Consider the following 19,466-nt stretch of genomic DNA (forward strand, 5'->3'; position numbering starts at 1 on the left):
ACAGTACCTAGTGGGCTACTGGCCGGTTGCTTGTCGGCTCGCCTGGCTGCACCAAGGCTGCTCCTGCATGAACAAGTAACTTGTAAACGTCAGGGTACCTTAGTTTGCCTCCAGGTTTTACAGCAAAGGGAAAATAATATGGATAAATGATGCACTATCGTGAGTCAAGTTTCTCCACGAATTCTTCACATGGACAAAAGTCTGGGGTAGACTGGTGACTTTGGGATTTCGTTGTCATCCAGGAGATAACCAAAAACAGGGTTCGACAAGTTCGCAGTACGTACGCGTTACTATTTACCAAAGTACCAGGGTGTTGCTGCATGAGCAGGGCTCACTTGACGCTGTACTGGATCGCATGCTGTTAGGTGCCCCACCTTTTCTGGGCGATCCCACTGTAAACGAAGGGAGCGACGTCAATCCTCAGCCTTTTGGTGGCTGACTTTCAGGTCAACCGAGGTTCTGCCAACCAGTCAGCCTTGGCAGGGTTGGCCGGAGATGTCCTGCTCGTTGTGCTGAAGTCTTAATTAATCTTCGAGGAGACAGTATCAGTTTATTAAAAGAGGTGAGAATACCAAGGAAGTCTAGAGAACCGGTTCTGCCAATCATTTAAGATATGGTTTCAAAGATGTCTTGTCGGACAATTGATTACAATCTGTTTTGGATTCCAGCTTTTGCCCTGGCACTCTCTCCAACACCCTGCCGCTTGCCGTGGACCAGTTTCCGGTTAGTGAGATGACGTAGCAATGCACAGCAGCCAAGACAACCATGTCCTCGAAGTTCCCGCAGTCACCCCCCTGGATGAACCCCAGTTCCCCCTCCACTATTCCATTGCCTGACCGCGTGGGGGTACCGAAATACTGCTTGTAGGCTAAAACTAGGTACACAACTCTTTGATGATACGCGCTCCGCCGGAAACGCATAAATCAAGCACATTAAACTTTGTATTAGCCTCTATTCTCCATGTGTTGATTCCTTGTCGATCACTTGTAGCACTGAAATCGGACAGGAGCTCGATTACCTCGAATGCGCGACTGAGAGAGCCTCAGGGCTATCGGTATGAGGTGCGAAAGACATCAAGTCAAGCATGGGTGCGTCTAATTTAAGTAAAAGCCTCCCTGGTATGTTGATTCCCGTAAGATTCGGCCTGGTTTAAATCTACCTATCCACTGCTCCCAGTCCCGCTCTTCCGGATTGGGAGGTAGGCTTCGAACGAGGTTGGGTACGGTACTAGCTATACTCTGGCAACCAGCTTGCCAGCCTGCTATTCCTGGGCGCCAAGTCGGGTCGAACAACCGTCTATCAAATCGTAGTATCTCAGGCACCTGAACGTCATCAAATAGGGCCCTTTTAACTTGGACATAACACTCGCCAATCATCGATCGGGAAGCGTTCGTTTATCATCTATAATGGAAGCGGTCTGGGCCCTTCCAGATCCTTTAGCAGAGCATCTTTTCTCGGGAAGCCATCCGTGGAAAAGTGGTATGGCTTCTCTTTGGGCTGAAGGACAAGCACGGACAATTGCGACTTGCCCATTTGGCTGAAAATTTGCTGTGCTTGATCCTTGGATCTGCCATTTAACTTGCAGACAAGGGCTAAAGTGGCTTCAAATGAATACCATCCGCATAAATACATAACGCCAAATGTTTGCAGTTGTAATTTTAGCCTGGGTGTGCAGTTTGTACTGCAATTAAAACTCGCAATCTCTGCCAATCGCATCAGGACACGGGCGAATGAAAAACACCAGACATGTAGACGTCAATTCGCCCACACTTGTCTGAATTTTTTGCTCTGCTGAAAACCGGCGCTGGCAAAGAATTTAGTCAAACTTGGTATCTAGCCTGACAGCCTCAGCCAGGAATGACGACAAGGCTAAAGTGAGTTTGTCATATAGACGGAATGTCAGCATCTGCGCACCTGTGCTGTCACAAGGCTTTCAATTATCAGGTGAGGTGGACCATCGAGGAGTCAGGCTGGGAGTGGACTTGAACCTAAAAGGGACTGAGTGTAGGTACGAGCCTCGTGAGATGGAAATACATCTGCATATCATTGCCTGACGCGCAGATAGAGAGTCTTGAGAGTGTAATTGCACCGCCCCAGCCACAATTGATCCTAGGCGTTGAAAAAGTCTTGATAGGATTCCAGTGCCGCCTTCCCGCCCAAGTACCCCGTACCTTTCCAGAGCATCCATATATGTGGTAACAAGTGGCTAGGGTGGCTGGGCAGCTGGGCAGACAAGCGTTCGCGTGGCGAAACAAGCCTTGGCAGACGATAACTCAGGTCTCATAGGTGCCTTACGTGATATCCGTTGACAGGCTGACCAGTGCTCCGTTAGGTTAGACAAGGCTTGACAGGGCAGTGCAGGTGCTGTATAACATCTCTTTTCGAGAAGCAAAGTACACAAGCCACCGATGGACGATCAATCTCCGGTATCCTTACACTAACTATATTAATCGGGAAGACCGGATTGCAAAAGTATTGCGGCTGAGTTACCGCCTCACTGAGAACGTGGCAGAAATACACAGTACTGTACCTCGTAATCGTTGAGTCTCGTCCCACTGGCTTTAGACCTTTTTTGTTGTTTGTTTATAAGAACAGCTCTACCTATGGACTGTTGTATAAGAGTAGTTGTTCATACCGACCTCTTTTCTCAACTGGCATTGGCTGATTATTAACCCTCTACAGTTTTAGTGGTCTTTGCTGGAGAGGGATGGTCTCATTTTGATGTGCCGGCCAAGCAGCTTATGCGGGGCTAACCAATAGGGTAAAGGTTGTGAATTTGGCCGAGATGGACTGATTGAATGATGGAGGTTTCCATCCGAAAATCACGACTCGATTTTTTTTTTTTGGTGAGTTTTATCCGCAATTGCAATGGTCGCTGGCATCCAAACAGATACAAAAGTCTTCGAATACATCCAGCTTAGGCCAGATTCCTAGGCAATAACTGCCCGGAAGAATTTTGAATATTATCTACGAGAGGCTGACAGGAGTGAGGACCAAAAGAAACTGAACAAAAAGCATCAAAACTTGCCGGTATTGGTGTGGTGCCTTATGCATGGCCGTTCATCCGTGCGCATTCCCGCCCGTTGATTGAGCGTACCCGCGTATTGTGGAGATCTAAACACATTATCGTGTTTAAGGCGTCTCGGGCACACCCACCACCGCATAAAGAAGCCCAGAGATTAATTATTTTCAATACATGATCATGACGTTTATACCCGATGATGGTATCCTACAGCCGCTGAATTCCCTTTCCTTAACAGTACCGACTTTCCGCATCACTAAATGTTAGCTTATGCATATAGGAATTGGAAACGGGAGTTTCCGACCCTGTAGACCTCTCCGAGTTTATTATGTGACATCCTTTATGTACCGTAGAGTTGAGGAGGCTTCAGCCATCAGCGCATCACGAGGGTACCGTTCTTGCGACCAACCGCGGCAGAGGACTGGGTTTTCATTTAAACTTCCCTGCCTTCAACAAAGCGAACCTCTTTGCGACCCCACCGAGGTCTTTGGAAACGCTCAGCCATTCACAGGTCGCTATCCAATCAACGACGCCCGCCACCCCGGTTGCAAAGTGGAGTTTGACTAGCCTTTTTTTGCAGCGCTGAGAATTCACCAGGACGGCAAGGAGCACCGGCGTTAAAATTAGGGAGCCTCCCCCATCTGATTCCATCCCGACTCGCTGTCTGTGCTTTGGAGCATGTACCAACGAGGTGGGCTTCTCACAATCTGACCAGAAAGAACCGACATTGCCACGACAACAACCTCTGCACCACCCCATCTTCAACCTCTGAGCTTCGCGCACCTATACGGCCAGAAACGAAATACAATCAGCGATCGGACGAAGAGTTCAGATTCATTCAATTGATCCTATCTTTCTTTCTTTTTCTTTTCTGACAATACGAAGGTGGAGAACTACTTCGGACCAATTGTGCATTCGACTGTGCAACGCCTTCCCAGCCACTTTGACGCGTCCGATTTCGAATTTTCGACCCGATCATCAACCACCACCATCACCTTCTCGGCCGACGTACGGTTGGGACAGTCAGGCGTGCGACGGATCAGTGTGCTACGGGTACAACGGTTACTCGCGATAGAAACGAGGAGAATAGCTAGGGAGCGTCGGAGGATTTGGCACAACTGCGCTCTGCGCGACAAAATCCCAAATGTCGGGATTCGGCAATTTCGGCGTGAGTTAACTTGCACATTGACCGTACCGGCATCCGAATGCTTCCTTCGCCATACCTCAAGAGACAGGGTACGCTGACAAACTACGCGTTTCAAACAGCCCTTTTGTGAGGGTTCAACCTTGCCTGTTTGCAATGTAAGTAGCCCTTTAGGATCGCTCCAATCGCATTATTTCGATGCGGAAGTGCGTGAGCATGGCCTGACTTTATAACAATAGGTTCTCAACAAGGACGCCACGGGACAAGTTGGGGGATGGGGAGGGTGCAACCTGAAGGGCATAGCACTGCCTAGTAACCAGTACCTCGGAAACTTAGGTGAGCCCATAATTGTCGTCCGAGCCCTTGTCAACTTGATCGATTATATGCTGACATACATACTGGGATGCAGGTGTAATTTTGGTATGCGTTGTCGCTATCGTGGTGGCGATATATCTGCTGCTACGGTCAGAACGCAAGAAGGCTGCAGTCGGACGAAGGTATGTTCTTGCAGCTGTCATATATGATACCCGCAGTTGAATTTGACGCGCTAACATAATGACTCAACAGAGAGATGCAACTGTTCTTGTTGGGCTACATTGTAATCCAAATCTGCGAGATCTTCACTGTTGGCGAAATTTCACCCCTGTCCGAGACAGTTCGAGTGGTGAGTCTGGGGTTCACTCATATGAATCTAGTCTATTTTCAAATCAGACTGATCTGACAATTACCTCAATAGGCATTTACTGGTATTCATCTCGGCTTTATCATCGCAACAACATGGGTGCTCATGCTCAACGCAGTCGTGGGCTACCAGATCATTGATGATGGCACGCCACTGTCTCTCGGGCTACTGTTGCTTTCAGCCCTAGTTCTCTTAATCGGCACGGGGTACATCACCCTAGATACAGGCTTTGGATGGACTGGTTACTGGAACTCGAGCCGGGAGGGGCCCGATTATCGTCACATCGCCCTCTACGTTCTATACCAGTTGGCCCCCCTTATATTCATTGTTGCCTTTTTTGTCCTCGAGGCAATTTTGGTGTTGAGAGTACTTCAGGAGACGAAGCCGATGATTTACCTGGTCGGCGCTGGCCTCCTGTTCGCTCTGGGACAAATCTTCAACTACGTTGTCAGCAGGTACATTTGCAACGGCACCAACGGCAGCATCGACGGATCGCTTTTTCAGACCATCTTCACCCTGGCATCCGTTGTTATGGTATGGATATTCTGGTCAAGCATCACTGAGGATGACTGGCCAATGCCAGTGGGTTCAACTTACCCATAGGATGGGACTACCTTGGGCAACCTCCAGGGCAGTGGCGAGAAGCCAGAATCATCTTGAGATAACAAGAACAACCATCAGCATATGAAAGAAAATCACGCCGAAGAAAAAGAGAAAAACGAAAAAGGGAATTTAAAGTGCGACTCTGCGGAGGCTTATACCTCGGCAATTCTCATCACTTAAAAGCCGGTTAGGGATGAGGGCCCCTAAGAAGGTGTACATGCAATGCCCTCATCCTTTTATAACCATTAACGAAATAATCAATTCAATCTTCACGACAACCTACCTACTGCGTCTCCATCATTCAGTCATTTGCGGCGGTACACAAGCAACCTGCCGAAAAAAACTAGCCTCGACTGGCGGCACCAATCTGAACTGCCACGAATCCCAGTCTCAGTTCATACTTGAGTGGATTCTGGCGCCTTTGTCCATACGTCTGGTGTGATCGTGGGAGGGGACTGTCGAGAAAGCATTGGTTCTAATAACTTGTACAGAACACGATGGGGAGTTGCGCGTGTGATGTACGGAGACGTTTTGTATGCCTCCTTGACGATGACTTGTATAGCGGTTCTATATAGCCGTATTTTTGGTTTTGTGCTTTTTTACCGTCAGTCTGTAGCGGAAATATGTATACCCCTTGTTTCTAGATAGTCTATTTCTCGATTATGAACATTAGGGCAGGGCAATGTGCTTAGTACAGTGGTAATCTGATATACAAGAAACTTGACCCTTTGCAGCAGTGTCTGTCCAGCCCCATGTCATTATTGATTGTCAGTGACCTTGGACAACTTGTTAACTTTACCCCATTGCATCGTTGTCCCGCGTGAGAAAACAAAAACCTCTAAGCTTGGTAGTTCAATGACCTCACTGTTTGTTTATTTTCAATTTGGGCTAAGGAGTCTACTGTGCTAAGGTAGGTACCTCCTACCTTACCTATCTCCCTTGCTCCCCAACTCCTTTGGTCAAGCTAGGTGGGCTTAGTTTAAGGTGGTACCCGACTTAGATCTGCCGAGTAGTGGGGCAGGTTTTTGAGGCGACGCGCTAACGCGGGTTTTTTGGGGTTGAATTATTGTACAACGAATGAATTTACTGCAAACCACCCAGGTAGCTGTTGCTAGCTGCCTTCACAAGCAAGCTCGAATGTACCGTAGTCCGATTGATTACTAGCACAAACTAAAACAAATCTTACGCGACACCTCATTCAGAGCACTTCTTCCTTGCGACACGTCGTTTCTTAATTACCAGTTTGCGCTAACACCTCAGTTAAGCTACGGCGGAACTAGACTAGACTGTCAGTTCATGAATTGCACCCATCGTTTACTCTCAAGCCTGCTTGCCCGACATACAACATCGCCAACTTGGCCTGCTTCCAAGCAGGTGACTTGGTGACCTACGCTGAAGTATTTTTTCCAGGTATCAGGGAACCTCTGGCCACTTTTGTAACCCGCTACTTGCCGCCCCGTCCCAGCGCCCTCCGCTCGAAGCCGATCGAGGCGCTTTTACCGCACCCGAACCCGGTCATAATCCCCGGCACGGGTGGGAATCCCCCGAAGCTTTCGGGTAACAGCACCCACCATGGCAGACTCAGATGGCGAGTTTGTTGTCGACGACGGCTCTGATGACGAGCTTGTAGGACAGTCAGGCGGCGCACGCGGGGGGCGATCGGGCAAGGGCGGGGATGACGGTGGCAAGCGCAGGAAGAAAGCAAGCAAGGCAGCATGGGAAGACCTACAAAGATCATGGGATGTGGTCCACGAGCTGGATGATGGCAACCTGTCGCTCGAGGGCTTTCTGGAGGCCGAGAAGCGTCGGCGTGTGCTCCGTGACACTACGCCCATACAACGTGGAATCATACGGCACCTGGTCTTGGTCATCGACATGTCCTTCGCCATGGCAGAGAAGGACTTGATGCCGACGAGGCATCGCTTGACCATCTCGTACGCTATCGAATTCGTGCGCGAATATTTTGACCAAAACCCCATCAGCCAGCTCGCCATCGTGGGCATGAGAGATAGCATAGCCGTTCGGATCTCGGATTTGAGCGGGAATCCGGCCGAGCACATTGAGAAACTCAGGGCTTTGCCGGATCTAGACCCGTCTGGCAGCCCTAGTCTACAGAACGCTCTGGAGATGTGCCGAGGCGCATTATTGTGAGTTATGAGGATCCCCTTTTGCGCATGTCTGCAGCTGGGCCATATGTAGTATACTCCTTCACGGAGCAGGATTTCTAACCCGCCACAACCCGCAGCAACACTCCGTCACATGGCACCCGTGAGGTGGTTATAATATTCGGCGCATTATTATCACTGGATCCCGGCGACATACACGAGACGATTGATGGGCTCATACAGGATAGGATACGAGTGTCGGTGATTGGGCTGGCGGCCCAGGTCTATATCTGCGAGGAAATATGCCGAAAAACAAATTCTGGCAAGGCAGCGGCAGATCTGGGAATTGTTACAGACATTGACGGATCCGCATACAACGTAGCCCTCCACGAGGTGCACTTTCGGGAGCTGCTGATGTCGGCTACGAGACCCCCCATAACACGACAAAGCCAACTTCAGCAGGCAACGGGAGAGGCCGCTTCCCTCCTGATGATGGGATTTCCATCGCGAAAGACGGACAAGGACCCGGCTCTTTGTTCATGTCACAACCGGCCTGTACGAAACGGCTTCCTGTGCACACGATGTGGATCAAGAGTTTGTCGTCTGCCCTCAGAGTGCCCCGCGTGCGGCCTCACGTTGATCTTGTCCACCCACCTGGCTCGATCGTATCATCACCTCTTCCCGCTAAGAGTATGGTCCGAAGTGCCATGGACCGACGCCGGTCGCAGCATCTCCTGCTTTGCGTGTCACGCACCGTTCCCAGATGCCAAAAGCAAGGAAAAAGGCAAGGACGCCGAAAAGGAGGGTGCCGGTGACAAACACCTCAAGGTCCCCTCCAAGGATACGAATGGCAAAAAGAAGAAGTCTACGGCACCCATGCCCAAAGGCGTGAGCGAGAGCGGGAGATACATGTGCCAGGTGTGCAGGAATCACTTTTGTATCGACTGCGACGTCTTTTCGCACGAGGTGTTGCACAACTGCCCTGGATGCCAGAGCGACACCCGAGGCGACCTGACTACAACGAACGGGAAAGGGGCCACCAACGGAGCTGCCAGCAATGGTGTTTCCCAGGATTCCAACGGGGCCATGGCGATTGACTAAGCATTTTACAGCTACGGCCATATTCATGTTGCGCATGTATATGGGCCATGGGTGAACTATATATAGGTCGCCTATTTTAAAATTGAGGCAGACTTTATGGTTAACTTGACGCATTTGCCGCGAAGATACAAGGAGAGAAACCTTTGCGTGACAAACATGGGATTGTGTGCGCTGTTCTCTACTGAATATTCTTTTTAGGGCAGGGGTGTGCGGTATAGGATTCAAGGTTGATTTGACCGAACCCCCTGAACCAGGCGCCACATTGAAATGGTTAAACAAAATTCAGGGTTGCACAGGGGGTTTCGAAACGAACCAGAAGATTTCAAAACGTTCCAGGAAAGTAAATAAACATTCATTATGTTTTCACGTCACGGAAGGTGCCATATATCCATTTGAGACGGGGGAATGCCAAGGTGATGGTAGATCTTCTATAAATATAAAATTCACCGTTCAACGAGCGGGGGAAAACAAATCCCCAAACAAAAATCTAAAGATGATATGGATGCTTGCAACCATGATACTGTCCCATTTTTCCCGTAACGCCACTCTGCCTCATGATCATGAATCCTAAATGGTAGAACCAGAGAAAGGTCCATACAAAAATACTGTTCGCTTCATCACAAGTTTCCACGTTCAGCCTGCTCCCTCTCGATGGCCTCGAAGAGGCTCTTGAAGTTGCCGGCGCCAAAGCCATCAAAGTCGTTGCGCTGGATGATCTCGATAAAGACCGTGGGGCGGTCCATGAGCGGGCGCGTGAACAGCTGGAGCAGGTAGCCACCCTCGTCGTAGTCGATGAGAATGTTGTTGCGGACCAGGCGATCAAAGTCCTCCTGCAGCTCCCAGTCGCGCTTCTCTGTCTTGAGGCGGCGGCGCATGGTGTCATAGTAAGTGTGGGGCACCTCGATGAACTCGACGCCACGGCTGCGCATGGCCTCGACGGTGGTGATGATGTCCGAGGTGAGCAGGGCGATGTGCTGGACGCCGGCTCCCGAGTTGAACGTGACGTACTCCTCGATCTGTGATCGCTTCTTACCCTTGGCCGGCTCATTGATGGGCATCTTGACGACATTGTTGGGGCTGGCCATGACTATGCTGCTGAGTGCGCTGAATTCGGTCGAGATTTGGTTGTCGTCTACAGACCAGAAGCGGTGGAACGAGAGACAGCGCTCATAAAAGTCACACGCCGCCCGCATGTCGTCCCAGTCCTGGTTGCCTACGCAGTGGTCGATGCGCTGCAGGGGTACAGGCACAAGGGCCGAGTAGGCGGCTGGCTGGCGGTCCACGTCGCGGAAGCCGGGCAGGAAGGTGCCGCGAAAGTTGTCGCGAGAGAGCAGAGTATGTGTGGTGTCACCATAAGTCTGGATAACCGCCATAGTTACCGAGCCGTTCTCCTTGTCCGATAAGGTCTTGGGCGGCGCGATGGACACGGCGCCCTGCTGCACGGCACGTTCGTACACACCCTGGACGTTGTCCACTTCGAAGCAGACGTCCTTGACGGCATCGCCGTGCTTCTCGAGGTGAGCATGCATCTCCTTGAGGAGTTCCCGGTCCTCGTCCGAAATAGGCTCGTCCTCTGGGAGGTGAACATGTGACCTAATGGGCGACGTGAAGACGAAGCGGACGTCTTCTTTGCCCACCAGGTAAGAGGCGAAGTAGCGGGAGCCTGTCTCAAGGCCCCGGTATGCGATAATCTTCATGCCAAAGAGGGTGTTGTAATACGAAGCCGCCTGCTTCGCATTTCCAACCCACCAAGTTACATGGTCGTAGCCATGGAAGCTAGGAAACGGGTCCTGGACTGCGAGGTTTTCAACCTGCAGCCCGGACGTATGGTCTACGACCGAGTTTCTTGGGGATTCTGTGATTGCAGAGGGTGACATGGACACAAAATGAATGGTATCTGGAAAGCAAGCAGTCCTTTAGGTTTAACAAATAATTGCTAGTTTGTGACTTGACTTGCTCAATTTGTCTTCAAGTAGGTAGGTAACAATGACAATGACAGCTTGGGTGGGGGCGGAAGTGTTAAAGTGGAATATAGATAGGGCTGAGTTTTTGTTCTTATTTTCTCTTGAATCCAAGTTTCACAGGTTTTGACGGGAAGACTTCCTTCTTATTTAAAAAGCTCGGTTTAAACATAGCTATGACGCCCACCGAGCCTTCCGCTGTTGTGCCAGCAGGTCATCTGATTCCGTGCTTGGCGGCGAGTCGAAAGTCGTTCGGTCCTCTATGCCATTGACAACAGAGTTCCAGCCAGGTAAGACAATCCCCGTAAGTCTATAGTACTTAAGCGTAAAGCCGCAGCCTCTGACCTTTTTTGTGCCACATGTAGACGATCCCAATGGTTGCTTGTCAGGAACCCCGAGAGCAGACACTCTCAAAACCAGGCGGAACTTAAACCGTCAGAGGCTTTGATACCTAAATTAACCGACCCTAGCCGAAGGTGGCCGCGCCGGTTTTCTTTGTGCCGCCGCCTTCCACCACCAAATCTGCATAGGCTTTTGGACGACGGATGAAAGGACCCACTTTCCCGTGACATGAGTGACGAAAGTAGTGTATGGGTAATGCCGAGCTGCATGGACCAGGATGTTGCTGACGCCACGGCACTCGTCAACTTTGTTTGGTGCCATTCCATGCGACTCGAAACATTTTGTTTAGTTAGATTGATCTGGTAATTCCACTGCATTCCTGGTACACACGTGTTAACCCAGGTTTTGAGCTATTTTGATTGTTGAAGAGTTGAAGAGTATCGCCGCCTGCACCGCTTGAAGACCGAAGCCCAGTTGCTCGCTCACCCAACACAAAGAATCCAAGGTCCGACCTTTATCGCACCAAGAATCCCAACCGACTATACCAATCCAACCAATAATGGCTTCGGCGACCTTGAGCAGCCGGGACTTGAACGTCCTTGAAAAGATCAAAGATCCCGAGTTCGATCCCGCTACGGTGGTTAGATTAGAAGACTCCCTTCCGGCAGACCCTCACATAAAAGATGCCGACGTTTACAAGAAGGTGGCCGAGAGAGAACGAGGAATCGTTGTGGAGATGCAACAAGCAGAAAACCAGCTGGAGAAGGCGGATGCTCAAAACGCAGTCGAGGCGACATATAGAAAGGCCATTCTCAGCTTTGACGAGCTTATCGAAGAGTATCCAGATTATGCAAGTGCTAGGAATAACAGGGCCCAGGCGCTGAGACGGCTGTACGGTGACACAATGATGTTGTCCCAGCAGGAGCCTTCACCCCAAGCCTTGGTGCCCAAGATTGACGACATTCTGGAGCATTCTCGTGTGGTGAATAAGACGCTTGCGGACCTTGACAGAGCCATCGAACTGCTCTCCCCGCGAACGCCCTGGCAGGCATTATCACCCACCGCTGCCAATACTCTCTCCCTTGCTCATACTCAAAGAGCAGCTATATACCTGGCCGCATCCAAGCTGATCGCCCAGGGCGTCCCGCAAATATCACACGGCAGGAAGGAGAGCGGCTGGAGGACGCTCGAGTTTGAGGCTGCTGCCTCACGAGACTTTGCCATCGGGGGCAGATATGGAAATGATATTGCAAAGGGCCTTGCTGTGAGCACCAATCCGACTGCTAAGCTGTGTGGACAAATGGTTCAGGAGATGATGAAGAAAGAGTATGGAGATGAGTTCGCTCGGTGATGCGCGTGGTCTAGTGCTGGGGATATCGGGTTTTGAAGTATGTTTAGGCAGCGGTGGAAAGCTAAAGATACGATGCTCCAGTAACGTAGACTCCAATACGGCAGTCCGCTGAGCACAACAGTCTTATAGAGCAGAGTTGCCTTAGTTGTTGGTCATGCCGACAGTATACCTAAGGCGTCTAGAAACCAAGATAGAGATCAGTAAACTGTTATTATATCCGACTGCAATAGGGGTATCTTCACCTCTTGAAAGCTTCCATAGTCTGAGCCGAGGTCCTCCCCTTTTCCTTCTCCTCACGCTTCACTCTGGTCACGGCAGCAGAGACGCCGATAAATACAGCGAATATGGGATCAGCCACCCTCGAAATGATATATGTAGGAGGAGGCATGGTTATAACAATATCATCAGCTTGTTGAATGTGCGTAAGGGAAAATTAAAATGTGAAGTCTTGTCAGCAGTTGCATCAGCTTCAATCGCGTCAAAAATGCCCGATTGACAAATTCGAAGGCCCTTCCCTGGCGATCAACATTACAGTATCTTGCCCAACAAGAGGACTCTTGGGAGGTGGGCCCAGCCAACGCGGTTGATTGATTTTATTGGTCACTCGTGAAAGCTTGGACCCCCTACATTTTCCCTTGCGTCTTTCTCCGTACTCTGGCTTGCCTGGCTCCAAAAGTTCCCGTCACGTGTAGCCAGCCCCGCTCCAAGCGCACAGCCGGTAGTTTGGAAACTCCAGTGAAATTTCGGGACGCCGACAACCCTCTTGTTCAATCCACCATATCACCACCCAACGTCACCGAAATCCGACAACCAGAAGAACCGCCAAAATGAAGTTCCTCAAGGTCGGCCGTGTTGCCATTATCACCCGCGGCAGGTTTGCCGGTAAGAAGGTAAGACGATAAATCTTGCCTTGTTTGAAAAAAAAAGGAAAAAAAAAAAGTTTTGGAGGATGGCCGTGTCAAAGCAGATACGGATGCACCTTTTCCCACCACGAGCGATTGAGCAGCATGACCGAACACCAAGCCTCTATGAATTCATCGACTACACCAATCCAAACGAACACAAAATCAGAGATCGCTCGTGGCAGGAGGCATGATTGAAAGCATCCGGGGGGAAAAGACACAGAGAGGCCAAGGGGAAATGGTTATTGGATCAGGCGGCTGACATTGTGGCCTCGTCCCTCCTCACCAGGTCGTCATCATCCAGCCCGTCGACTCAGGCAACAAGCTGCACCCGTACGGCCACGCTATCGTTGCTGGCATCGAGCGCTACCCCCTCAAGATCACCAGGCGCATGTCCAAGACGCGCCAAGAGAAGCGCAACAAGATAAAGCCCTTCGTCAAGGTTGTCAACTACAACCACCTCATGCCCACCCGCTACACGCTCGAGCTCGAGGGCCTTAAGGGCTCCGTGACCAACGACACCTTCAAGGAGGTCAGCCAAAGGGAGGACGCAAAGAAGAACGTGAAGAAGGTGCTCGAGGAGCGCTACACGAGCGGAAAGAACCGGTGGTTCTTCACTCCTCTTAGTACGTTGCTGACCGTTGGATCCCTTACAAGAACCGCGAGTCTTAGGGGGAAAAAATACTTCGGGGGGTTTTTTTATCACAGGACGATTGGCTAACTGACAATTTACATCACAGAGTTCTAAATATTTTCTCTCTACACTTCGGCTTGGGCAGGGGCGAATGGGTTGGGCTGTACGCAGCATTCTCGGAATACAAAAATTTGAGGCTCATGAGCTGAATTCACCGCGGTTCTTTCTGGTCAATTTTCAGGCGTTTCATTGTTCCTTGGCCTTTTGTGGTGCATGCCGGTGATTGGGGTTTCCGGCACCTAGACATGATGATGAGACCTTGTTTTATGGTGCCTGCGCATTTTCGTTCGGATCTTCCGCTCGACTGTAGCAGCAGCAAGAGTCACTTCCGGCTCATGCAACGGAAGTTTAGACAGCAAGAAATTCAGCATGATACTACATAACGTCCATACGCCGCACAGTTTAGCAATGTATTGAAGACTTGAAACGTCATGTGGATTCCTGATCTAATTCTAGTATACATGTGTGTACACAGACTTTTCAGTCTTCATATCCAAAAAGTGGGCAACCAGCCCATTCTATACCTTTAACAACAGGGGAAGTTTTGCATAAGGCAAGTAAAACATCTTCCCAACTCCAATACACGACGAATATGCAGGATCATCATCCATGAAAGCATACCATATTGGCCAAGATCGATCTTTTTTTCGACCGGACTCAGCAGTGAAGGCTCCAACACATGTATGCATGCTAAGAAAGGGGAATACAAATAACAAAGGAAAACAAACCCATACACAGCTTGACAGTAACCCTTTGTAACTGACTAAAGCCCCATTTCGAAGTGTCTATGGCAAACCGACCTTGTTAGCAGCCTTGCTCAAGACCTTGGTGGCGTCATATTCTGTCGCGTAAGGTGCTAGGCCACTGAGAACGAAGATGCCTAGCGCGAATATAGATCCGAGAATTAAAACACGTCGGAATAGGGGGCGGCGAGCTCCAAATTCAGCCCACTGGCGACCGCCTTCAGCGGCGTAGCCTTTCAGAGCATCGTAGCCGAGTTTGTAGTGCACCATTCCAGCGAGAGCGATGCTGTAGCCGAAGAGCTGCAGGCCAGTAACTGGCTTGTCGGGCCAGATGATAACCGAAGCGGCGACAAGCAGCACGTCCTTGAGAACACCACAAATGGTGAGGACTAAGGAAGATGTTTTGCCGATCTGTTTCATATATTAGTACCGGGGCACCAGGCGTTGGAACTACGTGGGAACCCGGGGTGTAAGGTCTACTCACCAACAGAACGACCGAAACGTTCAACATGAACGCACATAATCCGTTAAGGAAAAAGTTGAACAACCCAACGTGATAAACCTCAGCCAAGCTGACCTTGGGCATCTCCCAGAAGAGGGCAACAGTAGCGTTCATGGCAGCGCACACAGGGGCAAAGTAGTACAGAGATACGAGTGGGTCCATCTTGTACTCGGCAGAGCTCAGCAGACGCTGGACCATAGTCAGGCGCAGCGCCTCGAAGATAACACCACCGATTTGGAAGAGGAAGCCGGCCAAAACGAACTTGATTTCGCCGAAGGATGCAATGACCACACCGATCACAATGACCGACACGTTCAGAAAGACGCGTAGATTGGGCTGCGCAACACCGAGCGCCCAAGTTGAGAGCAGGACGGCAACGGGGGTGGTAGCCTTGAATAATGTTAGCAGACGAAGCATCCTAAGGGGCTGCAATCCTAGGTGTCTAGGCGTATATAAACTTACTTTAAGCATCTGGATAAAGGCAACACTGAGATAGAGATATGTCAAGTTGCCGCAGATAAGACTCAGACTGAACATGAATCCAATTGGCACGATGGCGCGCATATAGACCTGCCCATTCATCTTGACAGTTTTACGGCCATCGAGAAGGGTGGTATAGCGCGCCAGCAGTTGCGTCGCAATCGTGGCGAAGGTCAGGTGGTACGTCGTCAAGAGGACGGGGTAGTCTGCATTTCGACATTGTCAGATATTGATTCTTCCAAGACACCTGATCTCGGCATTGGATGGGATTGAGTCGTCATACGGAATTTCTTGGTGTCGAGAATCCATTTGTTGAACAAAATAACCGAAGAACTTATACTGATCCATGCACTGATGGAGAGAAAAGTTTCCACCGTTCGTCAGTATCGACTATCGAAGCTTGTTTGTCGGGCCGTCGACTTGTCCAGTTTCGTTGGTTGCTCACATGACATATGCCGCTGCAGGCACGGATGCTTTAGGTGCTTGATGTTGAAGCTTTTCGGTGTCTTGGTTGGCGACAGGCAAGACCGGTTCGCGCGGCGCCCCCTCCCCGGAGACGCGCACTTTGTCTTCGGCGCTCATGGTAGCGTGGTGTGTGCGGTACAAGCAAAAGCGCACAGAACCTATCCACGCAGCCCAGGCTTGGCGTGATCCGGTTGTTGCACAACAAGTAACAATAGGAAGAAGATAAATCAACCAAGATTAAGCAAGCCAAGCGAAAAGGGACAGCTCCCTGATATTATCCAGATCTCAGGTGAGTCTGTTTGTGATGTAGTAGGTCAACGTCTGAAGTCGAGAGGGGGAAGGAGAAAAAAAAAAAAAAAGAATGGACGTAGCCTTTTTCCAGGGATACACACGCCTAAGCTTTGGCGGAAGGAAGCAACGACGTAACCGTTGTCGCGCGGGTTTGGGGTTTGACGGGTGGACTCAACCAGGACCCAAGCGTCAATCGACTCTTTTAAAAAGGCTCTCCAAGCTTGGCGAGTCCTTGCTGGGTTCATTCATGGGTCTCGAACTCCAAAGCCAGCTATCAACCCGCCTACCTTACGATTCAGTTTATCGGCCATTTTACTGGCCCTTGATTTTGCTCTCTCAGGGGCTAATGTTGCGTTCGATGGATCCGGAAAGATTGATCAACAAGGAGCTTTGGTGGAAATAAACTGGAGGTGTGGGGCTCTGCACGAGGTTTGTGGCAAGGTTGAATCTGTTAGTTGTTTGATACAACGCCCGTCTAGGTACTGTAGGAGCAAATCAGCGTGTCGGGGTACACAACTGGTACAGGTACAGGGCGAAGAGATTTCGGCAGTATGACCACAAATGTTATCTTGTCCAAATAGTCGCATCAAAGCACAAAGCAATTTCGAATTAACCGGTTATCATCCCGTATGAGAACCGCAACTACTCAGGTTACAGGGACAGGCAAACAGGAAAATGAAGGCGGCGTGTTTTGATAATCGACAAAACTAACTCGAGTACTCCCGTTCTCACTCGTCCGTTGATCAACGCCACGCAAACCAAGCCATGGAATGTGGGAGAAGTGCGGCAGGAAGCCCTTGTTTGCACTTGTCAGTTTTCAAATGTACAGTGCATGCATGTGCATCCGAAGCAGGGAAATTTTCGGCTTGAGAGAGCCTTTGAAGCGACCGAGGTATCGAATACGGTGTGCAGCCAACGAATGAGGTGGCCGGCATCGGCGTGCAGTTGTTGATCCATTCAGGGTTTGTTTGTTTCTGATTCCCTCCTTTATTTGCTAATGTTACAGCACGGAGTACTCCGTACGCGGGTCATGACAATCCTTCTGAACATCCCATACAGCCCCGATTTCAAGCGAAGACAGTACAATGCAGTACAGTATTCTAAGAAATTGAGATGCGCAGTGATTGCCACTTGACTGTCCATTGACCATGAGAGACACCAATCTCTCTATCCAAGGTTTTGAGTATCAGATTCATTAGAATGAGCCACTTACACTGCCTTTATTCCCCATTTCAAGGACCAATAATTACCTCGTAGTGCAAATGCTCGAGCTCTCTGGCCAAGCCTGCCAGGTTGCTTGACAGAGAGAAGGTGGGGGACCGCTGTTTTTTCCTCGCAAAACTACTGGGAACAAACAGCTGGCCTTGGCAGAGAACTAGGCCCGGCAATTTTGACGATCGTTTCGACAGGGTGTGCCAACAAAGAAAAGACCCATGAACAAAAACCCAGACCCCACCTCGCCTTGGAATTGCTAACCGTGCATTAAACAAACGAGGCTCCGCCTCAGTGCCACTTGCAACGCACAACTACATAGTACCAAGCTACCTGGCACACACAAATTACCAGTAGTAATTACGTGACTGTTCCTACCAAGCTACGAGAATGGTGCACCTACTCTATGTGCTTGCTCGACAAGGCACATAGTACTTTTCCTTATTGCAATTACTGTGTTCTCCATCAAGCCAAAACCCACGCCGGGTGCACCATGACCTGGAGATATTCTCGGCGTATTTGATGCAGGGGAAATAACCGGAACAAACCTTTGCCAACCGGCACGTAATAGATACCTAAGGCAGATACGTCATAGCAGATGTGAGACTCGAAGAATCCAAATATAGCTCTGTCGGCTTGTAACGTTCAAATCATGCCTTGCAACAAAGCTCGCCGACGCGACAAGATCTAGCCTCATGTTAGCCTACCAAGTATTTTTAGCGGAGATCGCTTGAAAGTGGTGTAACACGGTCGGTATATTGCTTCGTAGGATGACAGGTAGGTATATTCCGAAGAGGTTCAGAGATCGATCTTAGATCAGCTGATTGATTGATCCTGTACGAAGCATCTGCACTTCGCATACGGACTAGCTATGAAGCCCTTTTACGGATTAGGCTCGGTCGAGCCGTCCAATTGAAAGAAGTGAGTTGAGAAGGTTAGAATATATGTGCTACATCTGACTTTACTAATTGAATTGCGGCTGTAGAATATCCGATATCAGTATTGCTTTCTCTCTACACCGCAATAACATTCTGACATTAAAGATTCTGACTAGGCGGTCTAGGCGACTTCTCCCAAACACACAAGGCGCAAAAGGCAAAGCCACCCTGGCCACCCATTGTAGGGAACTATCCGTATATGATACGCCGGCTGAAATGCCAAGTCCTGTATGTGACCCCTCTTTCCATCATCCGCGAGATCTTCGCGCCAATCTGAGCATGCTTCGTTGTGTTGATGAAGATCAACGGAGATGCAAACTGAGGGAAAGGTATATACTGTGTGTTTTGGAGCAGAGGTTGGCGGGCGGGCGGCTCACAACAAGGCTTGTTCGAAACCACCACAGTACTCTTTCGGTACCTGGAGATAGATAAGCTAAACTGTAATAATGACACGATACACGCTAAAACATCGATTGCCAGTCACGGCAGCTCATCAGAGCACGTTCCACCATATCTAGGTAGAGAGGTACCGTAGAGTGGAGATATTGGCGGGCTGGCCGTCCCAAGGAAGAACCTCGATGGAGGGGATAACCCCTGATCAAATACATGGTGGGGGCACAAACCCGAATCATTGAATTGCCCCTCTGCCGAGTGGAAGAAATCACATCACTTTCCAATCAACTACCAGGTAGAAACAAACGTAAAGGGGGTATCGTATTTCAGCTTCGAATATTGAAACCTCCCCATGTGATAAAGGTCGGAAAAAGAAGCAAGTGTAGGACAAAACAGCCTGAGTACTTAACTTAGAATCTCAATGAAGGTAACCTAATAAAAAAAAACTGCCTTGGAAATCAACTGTGATAGCAATTTCGTCCCCATCACAGCTTGGTCTTCGCAATTTAATTCCTATAGAGGTAGTTTAGACTAA

At 49.8% G+C, this 19,466-nt stretch overlaps 8 protein-coding genes across 8 annotated transcripts; 5 read left to right on the plus strand and 3 right to left on the minus strand.

The window, feature by feature from the left end:
• The first annotated feature begins 3,562 nt into the window (after positions 1–3,562).
• Positions 3,563–6,185, plus strand: PgNI_05752 (uncharacterized protein). Its single transcript, XM_031125783.1, has 6 exons — positions 3,563–4,190; positions 4,289–4,324; positions 4,406–4,502; positions 4,576–4,663; positions 4,734–4,830; positions 4,903–6,185. Exons 1-6 carry the CDS (start codon positions 4,167–4,169, stop codon positions 5,449–5,451), a joined length of 891 nt encoding a protein of 296 aa, XP_030983139.1. The 5' UTR covers positions 3,563–4,166; the 3' UTR covers positions 5,452–6,185.
• A 488-nt stretch (positions 6,186–6,673) lies between these two features.
• PgNI_05753 (uncharacterized protein) lies at positions 6,674–10,993 on the plus strand. The gene is made up of 2 exons (XM_031125784.1): positions 6,674–7,598; positions 7,697–10,993. The coding sequence occupies exons 1-2, from the start codon at positions 7,024–7,026 to the stop codon at positions 8,655–8,657; spliced, it is 1,536 nt and encodes a 511-aa protein (XP_030982160.1). The 5' UTR covers positions 6,674–7,023; the 3' UTR covers positions 8,658–10,993.
• Positions 9,275–10,534, minus strand: PgNI_05754 (uncharacterized protein; the record flags this gene model as incomplete). Its single annotated transcript, XM_031125785.1, has 1 exon — positions 9,275–10,534. The coding sequence occupies one exon, from the start codon at positions 10,532–10,534 to the stop codon at positions 9,275–9,277; it is 1,260 nt and encodes a 419-aa protein (XP_030981902.1).
• Positions 10,994–11,519: 526 nt separating the features above from the next.
• On the plus strand, positions 11,520–12,311 carry PgNI_05755 (uncharacterized protein; the record flags this gene model as incomplete). Its single annotated transcript, XM_031125786.1, has 1 exon — positions 11,520–12,311. The coding sequence occupies one exon, from the start codon at positions 11,520–11,522 to the stop codon at positions 12,309–12,311; it is 792 nt and encodes a 263-aa protein (XP_030981903.1).
• Positions 12,312–12,452: 141 nt separating this feature from the next.
• PgNI_05756 (uncharacterized protein) lies at positions 12,453–12,699 on the minus strand (the record flags this gene model as incomplete). Its single annotated transcript, XM_031125787.1, has 2 exons — positions 12,453–12,489; positions 12,554–12,699. The coding sequence occupies 2 exons, from the start codon at positions 12,697–12,699 to the stop codon at positions 12,453–12,455; spliced, it is 183 nt and encodes a 60-aa protein (XP_030982304.1).
• Positions 12,700–13,021: 322 nt separating this feature from the next.
• PgNI_05757 (uncharacterized protein) lies at positions 13,022–14,331 on the plus strand. The gene is made up of 3 exons (XM_031125788.1): positions 13,022–13,201; positions 13,503–13,839; positions 13,954–14,331. The coding sequence occupies exons 1-3, from the start codon at positions 13,139–13,141 to the stop codon at positions 13,959–13,961; spliced, it is 408 nt and encodes a 135-aa protein (XP_030982305.1). The 5' UTR covers positions 13,022–13,138; the 3' UTR covers positions 13,962–14,331.
• PgNI_05758 (uncharacterized protein) lies at positions 14,317–16,484 on the minus strand. The gene is made up of 5 exons (XM_031125789.1): positions 16,078–16,484; positions 15,916–15,983; positions 15,615–15,838; positions 15,135–15,542; positions 14,317–15,061 (listed from the first exon to the last, which is right to left on the minus strand). The coding sequence occupies exons 1-5, from the start codon at positions 16,212–16,214 to the stop codon at positions 14,693–14,695; spliced, it is 1,206 nt and encodes a 401-aa protein (XP_030982306.1). The 5' UTR covers positions 16,215–16,484; the 3' UTR covers positions 14,317–14,692.
• A 1,797-nt stretch (positions 16,485–18,281) lies between these two features.
• On the plus strand, positions 18,282–18,958 carry PgNI_05759 (uncharacterized protein; the record flags this gene model as incomplete). The annotated part of the gene is made up of 4 exons (XM_031125790.1): positions 18,282–18,377; positions 18,445–18,521; positions 18,586–18,599; positions 18,664–18,958. Coding segments are annotated over exons 1-4 (393 nt in total), but the record flags the coding sequence as incomplete, so codon positions are not given.
• Positions 18,959–19,466: the final 508 nt, after the last annotated feature.

The sequence above is a fragment of the Pyricularia grisea genome, chromosome I (genome assembly GCF_004355905.1).
Source record: "Pyricularia grisea strain NI907 chromosome I, whole genome shotgun sequence".
Classification (NCBI taxonomy): Eukaryota; Fungi; Ascomycota; class Sordariomycetes; order Magnaporthales; family Pyriculariaceae; genus Pyricularia; species Pyricularia grisea.